Source organism: Poromitra crassiceps, assembly GCF_964638095.1.
Source record: "Poromitra crassiceps genome assembly, chromosome: 2".
Taxonomy (NCBI): Eukaryota; Metazoa; Chordata; class Actinopteri; order Beryciformes; family Melamphaidae; genus Poromitra; species Poromitra crassiceps.
Genome location: NC_139624.1, coordinates 8,232,262 through 8,251,982, shown reverse-complemented (window position 1 = coordinate 8,251,982; position 19,721 = coordinate 8,232,262). Strand labels below are relative to the sequence as shown.

Below are 19,721 nucleotides of genomic sequence, written 5' to 3'. Positions count from 1 at the left end.
TGATTTGGATCTTGAATGCGCTTGTAAATCCTGGGGGTTCAAACTACTTTTTATTCTGTGTGTGTGTGCGCACCTTTGCTTGGAGAGGAGGGACGTGATGATGGCTTGGATGTGATTGACAGCTCTGGGTGTTACAGGAGGATGTGTAACCTGTGATTGACAGCTCTCGGTGTTACAAGGCAAGGCGTGTTTATTTGTGTAGCACATTTACACAGAGGCAAAAAGGAGCATAATATAAAGTGTTACAAAGTCAAATATAAAATCCAAACAGCTCACTGTGCAAAACGATGAGCCTACTGTTAAAACGATGCACTATTGTGAATGAATGATGTGTTTTACAGGTGCAATCCTCTCTCTTACAGGAGGATGTGTCAGCTGGATTGCACTGTGCACAGACTCTATGCCTGGACAATAGTAATGCGTGCTGGGACACCGGGGCAGTAACCAGTGTGCTGAGCCTGTCACCGGAGCCCGCTTGCTTGCACACGGCGCTGGGAGCGCTTTGTGTCGCCTCTGTGACTTTGATGTTTGGCGTGGTAACAGCTCGAGATGAACCCGGTGAATGCGACCTCTCTGTACGTGTCCGCGAGCCGCTCCGTGCTGCAGTGCGACCCCCGAGACCCCCGGGCGCTCGCCGAGCTCTGCAAGCTGCTGCCCTTCTTCCGCCAGTCCCTGTCCTGCCTGGTGTGCGGTGAGTGTGTGTGTGAGAGTGTGAGTGTGTGTGTGTGTGTGTGTGTGTGTGAGTGAGTGTGTGAGTGAGTGTGTGTGTGTGTGTTTTCTTCTATGGATGAGAAGGGTGGGGGTGTGCACAATACGGTCCGTTGTTGTCAGCTGTGCTCGCAGTGGGAGCCAACGTTAACTAGTGCTGCCTTCAGGTGCTGTCGGAAAATTCCCTATTCCGGGCTACTAGGAAAGTGGTTGTTTTGTATGACGGTGTTTCCCACAGTGAGGCAATGAGGTGTCCTTGTTATTATCTCCCAACCCACCGTGTACACAATTAAAACATATTCTCTTTAACAATATAGCCTATCTAACAACAACAATAGGTATGGATAGAGCTGAAACGATTAATGTTACTTAGTTCTCAACAATTGGACAGCGGTGACCTAAAGGTTAGAGAAGCGAGCAGAGCTTGTGCCCGAAAGGTCGTCGGTTCAATCCCCGGGACCGGGAGGATAAATCTGGGTGGGCAAAGTGAAAAAGCAGCACTTGCCCCTACCTCATTACCACCACTGAGGTGCCCTTGAGCAAGGCCCTTAACCCCAACCGCTCCAGTGGAGCTGATCAGTGGCCAGCAGATCAGACTGTGGTTGTACTGGACAGCTTGCAGGAGTGAATATGAACAGGGCGCTCCTGGAAAAGAGAGCATTGCTCTCAGTGTAACTCCCCCCTGTATAAATAAAGGTAAACAAACATATTTACTGGTTTCTTTACCCGTCTGACAGTAAACTCTTTGGGTTGTGGACAAAACAAGACATTTGAGGATGACAGAGGACGTCAGCAAATGTCTATAATGTCTATAAATTATTGACCAAACAAATAATCGATTAATTGAGAAAATAATTGGCAATGAAAATAATCATTAGTTGCAGCCGTAAATGATCTCCCAACCCACAGAGTACACAAGAAAACTATCTCTCTATCTAACAACAAACCTACCTATGTATTATCAAATGTGAGTCCACAATCTATTTTCTACATGTGGGGGTTCTTGACAAGCGAAGAGTTTGGGGGACCCTGATTCTCAGATGCCTCAATTGCCGAGATGTGACGTTTAGAGACCTGTTAGAGGGCATGGAAGTTGTCTCAACAAACATATATAATAAGTGATTTATATCACAACAGTAGTTGCATACAGTGATTCTATTCCTGCTGTCTATGTCCCATCTTCATTCTGTCAAGTCAATGCAGCACAAATAAGCTCCAACAACAGCCACCAGGCAGACGCCTACTTTTGTCTCACAGTTAATAGTATTTTTTCTTATATTACTACAGCATCGTTATTGTTATAACACACTTGAAAGCGCCTGAAGTCATATTCCAGACTTGGAAACTGGGCTGTAGGAGCTTACGAGGTGCATTTGAACGCAGCATCATGCAGAGCGCCCTGCATCATCGTGACACACCCCCTCTGTGTGTTGTTGGCAGGATGGAGCAGAAGCATTTAGATTGTTTTTGTGGTTGTAGGCTATTTATTTATGTGAAGCACAGACATCATGTGACATCATGGCATCCCTCCACTTCTCACAAAGACAAAACAATGATATGTTGTACAACTAAAAAGAACAGCCGGAGAGGGAAAAAGAGGCAATTTTGTGTCTACTTCATGGAACATAGGCATTTACATGACTAGAGGAAACTTCAAATACTTTCCTGTTCTGTGATTTATTTTGGCCATTTATTTCCATGCCTCGCTGCTCATTCTTAATGCAACAACTCCCCTTTAGCTGTATGGCCTCACTGAGAGGACCTCACTGAGAGGACCTCATGTTGTGTTGCCTCACTGAGAGGACCTCACTGAGAGGACCTCATGTTGTGTTGCCTCACTGAGAGGACCTCATGTTGTGTTGCCTCACTGAGAGGACCTCATGTTGTGTTGCCTCACTGAGAGGACCTCACTGAGAGGACCTCATGTTGTGTTGCCTCACTGAGAGGACCTCATGTTGTGTTGCCTCACTGAGAGGACCTCACTGAGAGGACCTCATGTTGTGTTGCCTCACTGAGAGGACCTCACTGAGAGGACCTCATGTTGTGTTGCCTCACGGAGAGGACCTCACTGAGAGGACCTCATGTTGTGTTGCCTCACTGTGAGTACCTCACGTTGTGTTGCCTCACTGAGAGGACCTCATGTTGTGTTGCCTCACTGTGAGTACCTCACGTTGTGTTGCCTCACTGTGAGTACCTCATGTTGTGTTGCCTCACTGAGAGGACCTCACTGAGAGGACCTCATGTTGTGTTGCCTCACTGAGAGGACCTCACTGAGAGGACCTCATGTTGTGTTGCCTCACTGTGAGTACCTCACGTTGTGTTGCCTAACTGTGAGTACCTCACGTTGTGTTGCCTCACTGAGAGGACCTCACTGAGAGGACCTCATGTTGTGTTGCCTCACTGAGAGGACCTCATGTTGTGTTGCCTCACTGAGAGGACCTCACTGAGAGGACCTCACTGAGAGGACCTCATGTTGTGTTTCCTCACTGAGAGGACCTCACTGAGAGGACCTCATGTTGTGTTTCCTCACTGAGAGGACCTCACTGAGAGGACCTCATGTTGTGTTTCCTCACTGAGAGGACCTCACTGAGAGGACCTCATGTTGTGTTGCCTCACTGTGAGTACCTCACGTTGTGTTGCCTCACTGTGAGTACCTCATGTTGTGTTGCCTCACTGAGAGGACCTCACTGAGAGGACCTCATGTTGTGTTGCCTCACTGAGAGGACCTCACTGAGAGGACCTCATGTTGTGTTGCCTCACTGTGAGTACCTCACGTTGTGTTGCCTCACTGAGAGGACCTCATGTTGTGTTGCCTCACTGAGAGGACCTCACTGAGAGGACCTCTCTGAGAGGACCTCATGTTGTGTTTCCTCACTGAGAGGACCTCACTGAGAGGACCTCATGTTGTGTTTCCTCACTGAGAGGACCTCACTGAGAGGACCTCATGTTGTGTTTCCTCACTGAGAGGACCTCACTGAGAGGACCTCATGTTGTGTTTCCTCACTGAGAGGACCTCACTGAGAGGACCTCACGTTGTGTTGTCACAGCAACATGTCCAAAGCAATGAGCGCATTTTCAGCTTGTCGTTGAATAGAGAGATAGACCTTATTTTGATTCTTTAGTCTAGCTCATAACTGGGTATGACGTCGTAGCCTAAGCTGATGTGTCCCTGTGATGCCAGCTGAGAGAGAGAGAGAGAGAGAGAGAGAGAGAGAGAGAGAGAGAGAGAGAGAGAGAGAGAGAGAGAGAGAGAGAGAGAGAGAGAGAGAGAGAGAGAGAGAGAGAGAGAGAGAGAGAGAGAGAGAGAGAGAGGCGGCTCGACACACAGAGAGAGAGAGACCCCCACGTTGCCATTGTCTAAATAATGCATTGAAAATGCATATGAAAGAGGTCCATGCATATTGTTTAAATATAGACTTTCTTAACGCATTACCTCAGACACTGTGTTTTATGTGTTTGTGTGTGTGTGTGTGTGTGTGTGTGTGTGTGTGTGAGAGAGAGGGGTTGTTTCTTATGAATGGGTCAACCTTCATCCTTTGCTCGTCTGCAGCTGTGCTCCTTAACGACCAGCGTTGCTAAGGAAGCTCCTCTCAAAGAGCAGTTGTGACTCAGTCTGGCAGAGAGGTTTATCACACCTCACTCAGCTTGTGTGAATAAAGATTTGAAGGTTTGAAACGTATCTCAACTACTCAGCAAAGCAGGAAACTGTTTTTTGGCAGAGCAGCTAGTAAATCCCCAAACTGACCAGTGACCATCACAGTTCACAGCTTTAGAAGCCACAGCCCAACTTGACCAGCATCCACAATCCACATCATCTGTCTTGGCTATTTAGGTGTTTTCGATGGTCTGATCTCAAGCTGTTTGTTACTGGTTTTCAGGTTTCCTACACAGGTCTGGAAAGTCTGGAAACAGGTCTTGAATAGTTTGGAAATAAAACAAAAAATCTGGAAAAGTATGGAATATGTTGTGGTTCAGGTCCGATACGCAAATAAGTCTAGCTTTTATGTTGTTGTTGTAGAGCCACTTTGAGTCCACAGTTTTTGTTGACGTGAAGAATAATGTTCAGATAGAGGGCAGTTAGTGTGCGTTATATCAGACTAGTGCAGTGCCCGTTGCCCCACACACACACACTGCACTCAGTCAGGCCCCCCTAAGCGCACTCCCCAAGTTTGAAGTTGATCCAACAAACGGTTCTGGAGATACGTGAAGGACAAACACAGAAGTTGATCGGAGGGACAGTCCTGGAGATACGTGAAACCTGTGATCTTATTGCCACAAATCTTACCACTGCAAGTTCTCGGGTTCCCAGCAACGCACCCGTCAAGTTTGAAGTGGATCGGACGAACGGTTCTCGAGATAAACCGCTTTTTGTGTTGCCAGTAGGTGGCGCTGTGCCAAATTGCACAATATTCGGCACTGCTCTATGTCGGGTTCCCAGCAGCGCACTCCCCAAGTTTGAAGTCGATCAGATGAATGGCTATCGATAAACCGCTTTTTGTGGTGCTATGCTGAATTGCATGGAATTCAGTTCCCTGCACTCTGTTGAGTCCCCCTAAGCGCACTCCCCGAGTTTGAAGTTGATCAGACGAACGTCTCTCAAGATAAACCACCTTTTGTGTTGCCAGTAGGTGGCGCTGTGCTGAATTGCATGAAATTCGGCGCTGCCTTGTATCGAGTTCCCATCAGCGCACTTCCCAAATTTGAAGTCGATCCGACCAACAGTTCTCGAGATACACGAAGGACAGACAGAGAGACAGACGACAGACACTGCCGGCATTATAAGTGTAGATACTCAACAAAATCACATCCAGTCAATAAGGTCAAAATTAATAAATTTTAAAATGTAAAAAACCCTGCCAATCATCTCACATATATTCTGATATTTGTCGCTGTGAAGAACAGTCTTCATCTATACAGTGGTATGACCTAGTTAGCAGGGGCAAGATGTATCTCTCCCTAAATAATTTTGAACACCAGACCAAATCTTTTTCATTGAAAAAAAAAAAAGCCTGGGTTTTTGGGTGTCTTGTTGAAAGCCAGTGAATGAATCCTCATGTTTCCTGTGAAATGTGCACTGTTTTGTTTGTGGTATGAACGTGTCCTCCTGGTTCTCTCCCGTGTGTCGTCCTGTAGGGAACCTGCTGCAGGACCCCATCGCGCCCACCGACTCGTCCTGTCAGCACTACGTGTGTCGAGGCTGTAAGGGTCAGAGGATGCAGCTGAAGCCCTCCTGCAGCTGGTGCAAAGACTACTCCCGCTTCCAGGAGAACCGGCAGCTCTCCCTGCTGGTCCACTGCTACAAGAAGCTGTGTCTGTACATCGCCCAGTCACCACTCGCCCCGCACATAGCCAGCGCCGCCAGCGACTCGCCCGACCTGCAGGTAGGAGGATGAAACGATCAGCGGGTTAATGATAAACCGTGGTCATATTACTGACTCTTAGTATGACCCTTTCACACGTTTATTATCCTTTCAGGTGAGGGGTGGGAGATATGGCAAAAATATCACTTTTTTCAGGCAGGATCACGATCCACGATCTTATCATGATTCATTTTCATCTTGGTTTTTAAGACTATTTTGCAAGTTACTGAACAGTACAAGTACATCCAAACTAATTTCAGGGTTCGACCGGTCATGAGAAACCGGGGTGAAAATCATGGAAATTTAAAATACTATTTGTTTTATAAATATTTTGATGTTCATTTACGCTGAGTTTGCAATAATTCATGTGCTAAGAAATAACAATGTTCACAAGCATGCACGCGCTCTATCTATCCATCTATCCATCTATCCATTTATCAATCATGTATTGGACCAATACATAGATTTTGGTTCAATATTATACAGTAGGGTTGGGCGATGGGAGGAATATATGGGCTCTCTGTGATTGAGTTGCTTTTGTTGGACGATCTTTCATGTGATTGTTGTCATTTTAATTTGCTAATTTAATGGAGAGGGAGAGAGAGACAGACGGGGAGAGATAGAGACCGACAGACGGGGAGAGAGAGAGAGAGAGAGAGAGCGTGGGGAGTGGGACAGAGAGATGCGGCTCGACGCACACACACACACACACACACACACACGCACACACAGCGTTGAGGCGTAAGCAATGAGAGAGAGGCGGGGTTGAAAAGGAGCAGAAACGTGATCACCCCTAGGGCTGTGAATGTTCACTGGCCTCACGATTCGATTCGATTACGATTCAGAGGGCTACGATTCGATAACGATTATCGATGCATCTCGATGCATCTTAAATCGATGCATCACTTTTTTCCACAATACATGATTTATTTTTTCTCACTTTCTTTTTTCTCACTGTGTGGCTACTTTTAAAATAAAAGTGCATTTGGAATTGCATTGTATTATGATCCATAATTAAAATAAACAACTGCATGTACTTCCATTATATTTTATTTGATTATTAACACATTCACTGCCAGCCGTTTTTTTTTTACTGTAGGTAGGTTCTGCCAGAGGTTGTTTTTGAGGATTCTGGCTCATCTTTCAAGACCCGAGGATTCTTTTCTGCTAAGATTTTGTGAACACACAATATCTCAAAAGAACTAATAGAATGTGTGCTTTCTCTGTCTAAAAGAGTTAGTTTGTAGAGTTAGTAGTTATGTAAGCATTAGCAGTTGAATACAGCATGGTTTCAGCGTCTGAAAAATTATTTTGAGATAAACGGCTTTTTGTGAAATTCGATAGAACAGTCACTTTAACCATTCATTTTTGGCATCAGTAAGACGTCAGACATCTAAACAATAGTTTTGAACAGTAATTTCCTCCATAACAGCAGGAAACACCCCTCTCATTCAAACTCCTCCCTCCGTGTGTGTTCTTCTTGGCTGCAGCGGGCATGTCACAAGCTCGTTTCTGTTGCTGCTGTAACCTCGCGTCACCAGGCTCACTGCTTCTGCTGCTGCTGCTGCCTGTCTGCTGGCGGCCGCTGTGCAAGTCTGGATCGGCTCGCTCGTTTCTTGTGGTTTGTGTTGAGAGCTTTGATGAAGCTTTTGCGATTCTGGTCTTATTTATGCTGCGTGTTTCAAAGTGTGTTCCACCCGTAATCTATTATGCAAATTTGCAATCCCGCACCGCCAGCAATCAGCGCGAAAACGAAAGCGTTTTCGCCCATCCATTTTCATGAGAATGGCTTCCTCACACATGCTTTTTGCTTGCCTTCCTCTAGTCTGGGAGAGCACTGTCGCCACTTAGTGGGTCGGTGGAATGGGTTGTACATGTTCGGTGGCTCCAATAATTATATAAGAGATGTAAAAGGGTTAGATGCACATCCCACGGTCAAAAAAAAAAAAATCATTTTTTTGACGTAAAAACACGTCATTGGCAGTCAACCGTTGGATTTAGTTTGACGTAAAAACACGTCATTGGCAGTGAACGTGTTAAAAAATAAATAATAATAATAATAATAATCGATTTTTGACATTTGTGAATTGATGCAGAATCGTGCACGTCCGCATCGCGATACATCTTATAATCGATTATTTTTTGACACCCCTACACCGAGGCAGGATGAGGGCAGATTAGGAGCAATGCATCCTCGCATTTAAAATAACAGCCAAAGTCTGACTGAAGCAAATGAAACTCAAACTATCACAAAGGAAAAGCAGCCATAAGATTCAGACACTTTGCACCATGTTCTGCCTTGCTCGCGCTTTGAAAAGAGGGAGGGAAACTTTGGAAGCGTCTTTCACACATAGAAATGCAACTGATAGAATGTGCACTGCATGTAGCGCGATACTAACGACCTGTCTGGAAAGGCAGATCGTGGAGACATTCTAATTAGGGATGGGTCCGATCCGATCCAATACCGGTATCGGGTGCCGATACTGACATAATTCACGAATCGGATCGGAATCGGGGGGGGGAATGCAATTCCAGCGCGGGCCGCACAGGCCGCACAGCTGGCCGTAATTTGCCCATGTATAATAATAGTATGCTTCTTTGCCTTGTATATTTTCTTAATTTTGTCTGCTTTTTGCAAGGTATATTAACTCATTCACCGCCAATGACGTCTTTGACGTGTTATCAGAAATAGCCCTCCCCGCCAATGACGTGTTTGACGTGTTTTTGTTTTTATGAGTGCAGCGCATAGTTGAAACACTTACCCAGCCTGTGACATAGTTTCGGGTCCCTATCCTCAAAGTCAAGCCGACAGCACGTTATCAAACACATACCGCAGCTGTTGTTTGAAATTAGGAAGAAGGTGGAAAGGAAACGCGCTTCCTTGTTGCAGAGGAGAAACGCCATTGAAATGCCCCCTCGCCGCGCTGCAGAGCTGATCGACTTGCTGCAGAGCAGGCTGCTCTGAGCAGCGGACATCGAAACCGCGGTAGTCAAACCCGTGACCAACATGATCGATCCTGGTCCCTGGACCCCGTTCCTATGTGCCAGCCTTGCTGCAGGGCGAACCTGGATTGCCTAGTCAAACCCGTGACGAACATGATCGATCCGGTAACAGCAGCGCCTGGTCCCAAAGCCTGTGTCGTGTCGCAGCATTCCTCCCAGCGAGAGGAGGGAAACGCTGATGGGGAAGGAGGGGGAAGGAGGTGCGATCCAGCAGCAGCTGTGGAGAGAACTCTCTCTCTCTCTGTGTGTGTGTGTGTGTGTGTGTGTGTGTGTGTGTGTGTGTGCGTTCGTGCGTGCGTGCGTGCGTGTGTGTGTCTGTGTGTGTCTGTCTGTCTGTCTGTCTGTCTGTGTGTCTGTCTGTACACTCACTCACACTGAGCAAACTGTATTGTTGAATGTAAAAAAAGCACTTCATATATATATATATATATATATATATATTTTTTTTTGTCATTTGTGTCATAATGAATAATATTTACATGTCTGATGTCAATACAGTTCAAAATAAAAGAATTGAGAGCGAGTTCTGCCTGATATTGTGTGCTGTGTACATAAATGCCATTTTCTGCAATTTCTTTTCTCACAGAGACTTTTTGGGTGAAAACAGGGTGTATATAAATGGCTATAAGTAGAGTACAGAACATGCTAAAAGCTCACTTTTTTTTTCCTGGTGAATCCAGAGACATACATCTTCATTTTGAGGTATTGCAAATCACTCTGGTGCTAATAGATAATTTACTGTGGGTCTTGAAAGATGACCAACAATTATGAAAATCTTTGGCCTGTGCTAAATATTGGCAGTCCTAAACTGGCCCTGAATGAGTTAACACATTCACTGCCAGCCATTTTTTTTTTACTGTAGGTAGCTTCTGCCAAGCCGTTTTTTGAGGATTCTGGCTCATTTTACAAGAGCCGAGGATAATTTTCTGCTTGGACTTTGTGAACACGAAGTTCACAAAAGTACTAATAGAATGTGTGCTTTCTCTGTCTAAAAGAGTTAGTTTGTAGAGTTAGTAGTTATGTAGATATTAGCCGTTGAGTACAGCATGGTTTCAGCGTCTGAGACAGGAAGCTGAGATAATCGCAGTTTTGTGAAATTCAATCAAACAGGCAGAACAGTCACTTTAACCATTTATTTTTGGCATCAGTGAGACATCAGACATCTGAACAATATAGTTCTGAACACCCTCTCCTTTAAACTCCTCCCTCCGTGGGCGTGTCTGGTGGCGTTTGTCACAAGCCAGTTTCTCCTGCCTGTCTGAGCAGTGAGCAGCCTCCCTCTCTGGCGGCCCCTCGTCGGCGAGTGTGGCGAGTGTGGACTGTGGATGGGACTCAATCGTTTCTTGGATTTTCGGTTGAGAGCTTTGATGAAGCTTTGTGCGATTCTAGGCTTTATGCTGCCCACCCAGTCTATTTTTGGAACCCCACACCGTTGTGCGCCGGTGTGCAGCAGCGTGAAAGCGTTTTCGCCTACAGTATGAGAATGAGGCTCGTTCGTTTCTGGGTTTTCGGAATGCGTGCGATTCTGGCCTTTCTGCGGGTGTTTCAAAGTGTGTTTCACCCATAATCTATTATGCAAATTTGCAATCCCCCACGCCAGCACCGCTCTCCGCTCTCTGTGTGCTGCTGCTGGCGCGGCCGCTCTCGGGCGAGTCTGGTGACTGATGACTGTAAAATCGCCAAGCCATTTCCTTGAGAATGGCTTGCTCCCGCGGCTGTTTTTGGTTGGCTTTCTCTCTGTCGGGAGAGCACTGTCGCCACTTAGTTGGTCGGTAAAATAGATTATACACATTCAATACTTCCAATATTTTTATAGGAGACGTGGGGGACATTGATCCACGTAGCACCGTCAAAAAAATATATATATATTTTTTGACTTGTCAACTCGTCGTTGGCAGTGAACGGTTGGATTGTGTTTGACGAGTCAACTCGTCATTGGCAGTGAACGTGTTAAAAAAAAAACTTTAATTGGCCAAATCTTTGCCTATACTGTATATTCAAGAAAAATATCGGTATCGGAATAACATCGGCATCGGCAGATATCCAAATTCAGGTATCGGATTCGGATCGGAAGTGAAAAAATGTGGATCGGTGCATCCCTAATTCTAATTGTTAACGATCTAATATCGCCCACCCCTATTTCAAAATGTTGATGATCGTTACAACCGTGTTACATGATTACCGTGCTTTGAAAAACACGGTAAATGCCATCAGTCGTCAACCAAAGTTAGCAACAGTCTCCCAGACACAGGCCAAGCATTGGTGGAATGATTTCAGTGAAGTGTATCAGTACTTTCTGGGTCTGAGTTTTCAATATAGATAGTTTCACTGGGATTCTGTTTCTAGGAAACAGTTTGGACTAGAGATGGAACGATGTGAAACTTTCATATCACGATTATAGTGACCAAAATGATCACGGTTGTCAGTATTATCATTTCAGCAATTTTTTTATATTGAAAACTCAGACCCAAAAAGAACTGATACACTCACTGAAATCATTTCTCCAAGGCTGCACGTTTGCATCTGTCAGACTGTTGCCAACTTTGGTTGATGATGGACAGTATTCACCATGTTTTTCAAAGCACTGTAACCATCGTAACACGGTTTTAATGATAATGGAAATTTGAAACTGTACGGTTATCGTAAGAAATTTGATCACGGTTATCATTAAAAACCTGTTATCGTTACATCCCTAGTTTGGACTGAAGTTGAGTTCCTGTCACCTGTTGCCATTTATTAGCAAACACTGCAACACAAAGTCGGGCTAGGGCCAATTGAGAATGCTTATGTTGTCAAGTTGAAACGGTATAAAAGCTGAAATGATTTCAGTGAGTGTACCGGTCCTTTCTGAACATTTCCAGCACAGAGTAATAATGCAAATAGTAGTACAATAATACTGATAACTTGATCATTTTGGTCACCATAATCGTGATATGTCATTTTCATACGCTTTCATCTCTACCTGCAGGCCATCCTCAACGAGGGCCTGGCGCTGGCCGAGAGCGAGCCGGAAGCGGAGGATGTTTCAGATTCTGCTGTCGGCCAATCGCAAACGGCGTCCACCTGCGAGCCGGTCCGACCCGAGGAAGAGAGAGCGATCAAGGTGGAGGAGGAGTGTCGCCCCGTGGGTGTGAACGGCTTGAAGGTGGAGGAGGAGTGTCGCCCCGTGGGTGTGAACGGCTTGAAGGTGGAGGAGGAGTGTCGCCCCGTGGGTGTGAACGGCTTGCACGATTGTAACGGCCTGGCCAATATGGACACCATGCAGCCCGTAACCATAGAGACGGGCGGAGGGCTTCTGAAGCAGGAGGACTTTGGGGAGGAGTTGCCGGTGTGCGTGAGCGTCACGGCGACTGGGGAGGCGGGGCTCTGTGACATCGCCACTTTCGGGGAGGAGCTGAAACACGGCGGCGGGGCGTTGTTGCTGAGCGTGGAGGAGGTGCTTAGAACTCTCGAGACGGACCCGGACCCCGAGCCTGACCGCCCCCCCTCTGTCCCTCAGTGCAGCCTCAACGTGCCCCGCTGCCCCGACTCCTCCCGCCTCGCACCCTCGCTCCCCCCGGAGAGCTGCCCCCGCCCCCTGCAGCCTCGCCCGCAGCCCTCGCTGCAGCCGCCCCCCCAGCCCTCCGCCCCCCGCGGCCCCCCTCGCTGCCACCGCAAGCGCTCCCGCTCAGAGAGCGACAGCGAGAAGGTCCAGCCCCTCCCCATCGCCAGCCTCCTGCGGGCCCCGCCCCTCGGTGCCAACAGCTCCTCCCACCGCCCCACCAACCCATGTGCCGCCGCCAGACGGGAGCCCAAGTTCCCCTCAGCCATGCCTCACCCGCACCCTCACCCTCACCCTCACCTGGCCCCGGTGCCTAACGGAGGCCCGCCCAAAGTGGGCAAGACTGTGCTCGTCTCCAACAAGGGACTGAAAAAGACTGTGGAGCACCACGGGGGCCCCAAGAAGGCCTACGCCAAGGCCAGGCAGGGGCTCCCCAAGCCCCGCCCCCAGCCCCGCCCCCACCCACACCCCCACCCCCACCCGCACTCCCACCCTCACCCGCTCACGCACCCGCCCAGCCCCTCCAAGCCACTGTATAAGAAGCCTGTGGAGAAGAAGGGCTGCAAGTGTGGCCGGGCCACGCAGAACCCCTCGGTGTTGACCTGTAGGGGGCAGCGTTGCCCCTGCTACTCCAACCGCAAGGTGAGGATACAGCTGCTCCCTCTTCAAATGACAACACACCATCCCAGACAGTCAAATGATTGTTGACGCTTCATTGTCTGGGCTCGGCTGGGAACATGAATAACAGAGTAACAAACTCTGTAAGAAACGCAGATTTTCTGGACAGCTGGAAAGTCATGCTCAAGATTACATTTCACTTTACATTGCTAATGTGGTTCCTCCTCTGGTCGTTAAGGGCGCCTGTTGAGAGGGAGGGGAACTGATTGGAATAGCGTGAACCTCCCACGTGCTATGTCCTACCGGTGAAGCTTCCTCTGTCAGGTGAAAAGAAGCGGCTGGCTAACTGCCCATGTCTCGGAGGAAGCATGGAGCCAGTTTCGGCTCTCCCCAGATCGGCAGAGGATGGAGCAGCAACCAGGATAAATCAATTAAAAAATTAGCACAAATGGGGGATAAAAATGGGATAAAAAATCGGGGGGAAAAAAGAAAAAAAAAAGATTACATTTCACTGATAGCTTGTGTTTGCTCTCATTATACGGTAGTTTTATGTTTAATCTAGTCATGGTTAATCTGTGTGCAACATTGTCAGACTAAACTCCGGCCGGACACCCCAAAAACCTACAATCCGCTACAGAAAAATGTATGTTTGTTTATTAAAGGATGGGTTTTCCGTGGGGAATATGAATATATATTAAATCTCACGCCCCTAAGGTTTTCGAATCCGTTGAAATTTTTTTAATTGGAGGTTTACTCACAGAGATATCAACCGAAATCCACTCTGTGTGTGGGGGGGGGTGGTGGGGGGGAGGTGCGGGTGCGGGGACTCGAAATACTACATTTCCCACAATGCACTGGGCTCGCGTGGCCTTCGTTTTTATGCCCACCCCTCAGGCATTTGGCTGATATCAAACTCCAGTAGGTGGCGGTAATGCACATATATGTTTGCCAACCGCCATAAAACTCAAAGAAGAAGAAGAAGAAGGCTTCGACAATGAAATATACAAAGAACAAGAAATAAATCGAAAATAAAATTGCCTCCAAATTGCACCAAATGTAAACGGTAGTATATATGTCGGGAGATGTCTTCATAAATTTTTTTTCATGCATTTTAAGGCATTTTCGTAGGAGTTACGCGCATCTGATGTTGTAACTATTTTCTGTAAAAATGTGTAAAAACGGGTACATTGCTCAGCGTTGATTTCGTTACTTCAACCCACCTACTACTAGATGTAAAATTTGACGAGCTTTCCAATGCCGCCAGTCCCGTGTCGATTAGTGCTTCCGTTCCCGAGATAATGGTCTCTTTGCAAGGAACTATGGGAAGCTAATATTAGCTACAGCAGGCTAGGCGCTTGAAAAGATGGCTGCGTTTTTGTTTTGGTCAAGGCCTCTGAAGGGGCGTGGAGGACCTCTAGAGGCGGGACCATGGCCAACAACAGTTGTAGTTCATAGGTGCACGAGTTCCGCAAGGCGGACTTAGGCCAGATGACGCGAAACGCGTCGGCTGGCCCAAAAAATATGTGAGAGATGCTTGATATCTCTGGCAGTGAATATCCAATTTCAAAAATTTCAACGGATTCGAAAACCTTAGGGGCGTGAGATTTAATATATATTCATATTCCCCACGGAAAACCCATCCTTTAACTGGCCCCTGGCCTTCTATCATTTCACGAAAGTGGCCCCCGGGCAAAGCAAGTTGAGTATCCCTGACCTGACCTACATTGTTGTTCATGCTGTCGCCCCCTGCAGGCGTGTCTGGACTGCATCTGCCGCGGCTGCCAGAACTCCTACATGGCCAACGGGGAGAAGAAGCTGGAGGCGTTTGCCGTGCCAGAGAAGGCCCTGGAGCAGACCCGACTCACGCTGGGCATCAACCTCACCAGCATCACGGCGGCCGCCCTGCGCAGCCCGGCCAGCAGCTCGCCTGGCGCCAACGCCCTCCTCAACATTAGCGCCCCCTCGGGAGCCCCCAGCTTCCTGTCGGGGGCGGGGCACGACAACAGGGGCTTTGACGATTCGCTGGATATGCGGTTTGACTGTTGAGGGTGCGCAGCACACTACCCCTCCATCCCCGGGTCGTTCGTCACGCACACCCCCCCCCCCCCCCCCCCTTCCCGCCGCTGGGCGTTGCCCCTCGGGGCGAGCCGGGGAAAAGGCAGCTACAGTGACAGGCGGTACTGAGGGTCACCAGCTCAAAGCTGAGGCACGCCCTCCGTCTATCGCCCGGAACTGCACCACGCTTGTGGTCTTACTCACAGATGCAAGGGTGGAAGCAAGGAACCTATAAAGAAGGAAAAGACATCACTCACACACCACAGCGTTCAAATTTTGCATTGGGGCCCAGCCGTTGAGGACAGTTCTATTGAAGTGAATGTAAGTCCCACTATAAACCATCATATCTGTGTCGTTTCACCTTGGATTGAAAAATGCTGCCACCAGATGAAAGAAAATGCATGATGTGATGTTGACTGAGGCCTGTACCACGAATGGAGATCAACAGATCCACGATCTGTCCCCTTGATCTGGTTTGACTTAAACCAGATCATTGCCATCAAGCTAAACGATACCAGCTGGGTCTGTCAATTTAGGATTTCCCTATCCAGCTCTGAGCTCGTGCCCACGAAAGAGGCGTGGTTTGTAACAACTAGCCAATCACAATGCAATATGGACAGCTCTGAATTTTACAGTGTCAGACATGCCTATTTCCTCATTCAAAGCGCACATCAAAGTGTATTATTAGCGGAGCTTTACTGTATGTCAGAATCAAAATCTGTCTTGATTATTAGTCTGATTATTAGTCTGTTACTGAAGGACTGTCTAAAGTTACCACTTTCATTCACATTAGATTTCTGCCTCCACGAGCCTACATAGCAGCAGCTTATACTCAATAAAACCCGCATGTCTATTCTGCGAGTGGAAGTAATGTGACAGTCTAACTTTCCAAAATCCATAGCTATTTAGACCATAGACCATAGATTTAGAAATGTAGGCTCAATTAATAATTATCTCTGTGACTCATGATGTGTTTAATCGCACTCATGGAATAATTCCTATAGGTTAAAAATAATTATAATAATAATTCCTATAGGCTAAATATATATATAATCGACACGGTACGGGCGTAGTTTTTATTGATAGAAAATAGCTTATAAATAGCCGCTCCATTGTGCAATGCACACACGGCACCTTGGTGCGCTTTGGAGAAGTAACTTTTTTTACGCCGGTGATTTAGTGATATTTCTCCACGCACCGTTCAGCTGCAATCGGCGGGGTCAAACGTACTTGGGAGCAAATAAAAATTAATAAATATAAAAACATTGCAAAGTGGCAAGGAGGCTTAATTTAATGATGTACAAGTGCAACGCTTCAGTCCTCGATTAATTCAACAGGAGCCATTAATGTTTTCTCTTTTGTGATTATCATTTGAATGCAATCTCTTTCATGGGGATCCTATAGAATGGTGACTCGCCGTTTCCAGAGAGTTGATTGGGGTCAGAAGGTGGGTCTTTCATGTCTTGATCTTATCCTCTGAACTTAACCTGCCCCAGAGCAGGTTAGCCGTGCGTGCAGCATGAGTTACCATTGATATCTATCTCGGTAAGAAGTGAACTAGCGTCGTAGCACGGCAAACCCAGGTTTAAACCTGAAGTTACCCCGCTAAGCCACTAATCTTGCTTCGTGGTACAGGCCTCAGATGGGTTATGTAGCATGGTGTAGTTAGCTAAACTAGCTCTATTTTGGACCAAACAGGGGTTTGAGTTGAGCTATATGCAGCTGCTGGATAGACAAAACCATGAGCATTTTGGAGACCAGTAATAAGGAAAACTAATGCACACATTTATTTAAAAAGAAATCAGTCAACATCATCATAATGTGTTTAATTGAATCTGGTGGAAGGCTTTTTCAATCAAAGGTGAAGCGCCACAAACTGTATGATGGTTTTCCATGTCCGCCCCATTCACTTCAACAGAACTGGCCCCAAAGCAACATTTGAATGCTGTGTGACGTGAGTGATGTCTCATCCTTCTTATTAAGGCTCCTTGGGTGGAAGAGAGAGAGAGAGACGTAGCGTTACTGTATGTGCAGAGATTTCATTTCAGTGGAGAAGCTTTTCTTGTTTTCTACTCTACTATGGGTAATGTGTAGAGCATGTTGTGTAGCTAAGTTGGGAGTGTGTTGCCTCGTGTGTGTGTGTGTGCGTGCGTGTGTGTGTGTGTGTGTGTGTGTGTGTGTGTGCGTGCGTGCGTGCGACGTGCGTGTGTGTGTGTGTATGAGGGGAAGGTTTGGAGATGAACCTAATTAGCAGGAATGGAGACATCATCAGAGACTGGTGTAATTTATATCAAAGAAAATACTTGTTTTTTGTTTTTGTACACAGACTTATCGGTTTCCATTTAAGAAGACATTTGATCGTATATTTTATAAGTTACATTAAAGCGATGGAGAGCGAGTGTGTGGGGGTAGACCTGCTTTCAACCACAATAGTTCACACAAGTTAAAAGACGTAGAAATGTAAGTTTGTAGTATTTTAGTAAACTGCCAGACTGCAAAGATAGAGTGAGGAGATGGCTCTCAGGAACGACCAGTAGCTCCCATCCTCTTAAGAAACGATCACAAACCTGAACATAGCATAACAATTAACCACACCAGCCAGCAGACAAATGTCTCTAAATTCAGATTTTGGCTGGTAAATGTGTCTTCTACAGCCACTGGCAACCAGCCATCATCTTCACAAGTCTTCACAATTCTCGAATGAAAATATCAATAGTTGGGCGTCTGGGTGAGTGCAGCAGGTTCGAGCCCCCTGCTTACCTCTGGCTTGGTTGGGCGGCCATATTGGCCGTGTCTGTGGGTGGGATTATGGAGACGAGTCCTGGTCGTCTCCTCTGGTCGGTCGGGATGCCTGTTTGGGAGGGAGAAATGATGCACTACCGGGTCATGTGACAGCAGACAGACACACACATACTGTACAGTGTCTCAATAATTAACCGGTAAGATTACAAGCGTCACGGGTCCTAGAAGAAAAGCGTCATGCCCTGGTTTGGACACGGTTGTTTCGGGAAAAATAGTTTGAAATTCTGTTTTTTTTGGTTATCTGCGTCTATTCTTGAATGAAAGCACTTTATTCTGGCCAGGCATAACATCATAAATACTACAAACTGTTTTCTTCCTGTTTTAAGTGTGTTCAATAGTCCAGTTGAGTGCAGGCCTCCCTCTCCTCACCCGGAAGCTGCACACGTGCTGCTCATGACCAGAGAGGACTCGAGGAAAACGCACCCGCTTTTCTTTGTCTGTTTTTTTTTTTGTAAGAGTTACGTTAACAAAACATTTGCAGTATTTATTGGACGTCGCCTAACATAGGTTACTCGGTGGTCCATTGGCTAGTGGTCCTGGTTCCGCCCACTCTGGCTGTCCACCTGTCCCGTCCTGTCTCCCATTATGTTGCTATCCCCTTAGTGTTAGTTTCTGCTGTCTCCAGATACTTTGTTCTCCCTCGGGGCATTTAAAAAAACCTGTAATATATCTGTAACATATTTCCACAAAAAAGAAAATCAAAAACTTACCAATGTGTTGCACTGTGTGACTGTTTATTTCACATTTTCTTTAAATCCATAGCATCATCCTCCAGCTGTTCCTCAGTCAGGGCCAGGGTAATTGACATAATGTATAATACAGTCATACATGCGGTCATGTTCGGTTGACCTGTAGTTTTCTCAGCGGCCACAAGGTGTCACCTGCTCTGCCTCCAGTGCTGGGGGCGGTACAGAGCTTTATATGATTGATTGATTGATTTTCTTTAAGTGTCATGCTTCGAATGAAGCCCCGCCCACATGGGCTTACAGGACACTTTGGACTGTTCATCATTTAAACGAACAATGATCAAAACATAAAACCAACAGAAAACACCCAAAATACACAGTAAAGTTGTTGAGCATGAAAACCACCACCTGAACCTACTGTGAGAGCTGTGCTTGCCTTCTATTCCAGGCCCTAGAAATAAAGTTAGCAGTCTTAAATACCTCAGTCTTAAACAACCACTCCAACTTCTGGCCACCATCTGCCCAGAAGAGCTCAGGTCTTTGCTTTTGCATTTCGTCAAATAAGGAAATGTATGGCAATGTCTAATAAGCACCAGCAGGGGGCAGAACATCCTTTAAAACGTCCTGGAGTCCACAACGGAGGTCTACACAAAACGTCACTGTTGCACCAAAATCAAAAGGAACCAATGACCAAAAGCATGAATCAATACGCTGCATCATATTTAACTTACTGCTGAAACCTGGCACCTCTTAGCCTTAGTGCATCACTATGGATTGAAGGACTTCTCTGCAATTTTCACACTTTGAAAAGTCATCCTGTCGGCCGGATTGGACCCTTTGGCGGGCCGGTTCTGGCGGGCCCCTGGCCCGTAAGGTTTGACCCACCTGCTCTAATGGGACAGAAGATGAATCCCTTCCAGTGATTCTCAACCTTCACATCATGATCAC

General features: G+C 46.7%; 1 protein-coding gene across 1 annotated transcript; it reads left to right on the top strand.

Annotated features, from left to right (window-relative positions):
* The first annotated feature begins 370 nt into the window (after positions 1-370).
* Positions 371-18,628, top strand: msl2b (MSL complex subunit 2b). The gene is made up of 4 exons (XM_083632109.1): positions 371-691; positions 5,842-6,089; positions 12,040-13,254; positions 14,983-18,628. The coding sequence occupies exons 1-4, from the start codon at positions 550-552 to the stop codon at positions 15,274-15,276; spliced, it is 1,899 nt and encodes a 632-aa protein (XP_083488235.1). The 5' UTR covers positions 371-549; the 3' UTR covers positions 15,277-18,628.
* The last annotated feature ends 1,093 nt before the right edge of the window (positions 18,629-19,721 follow it).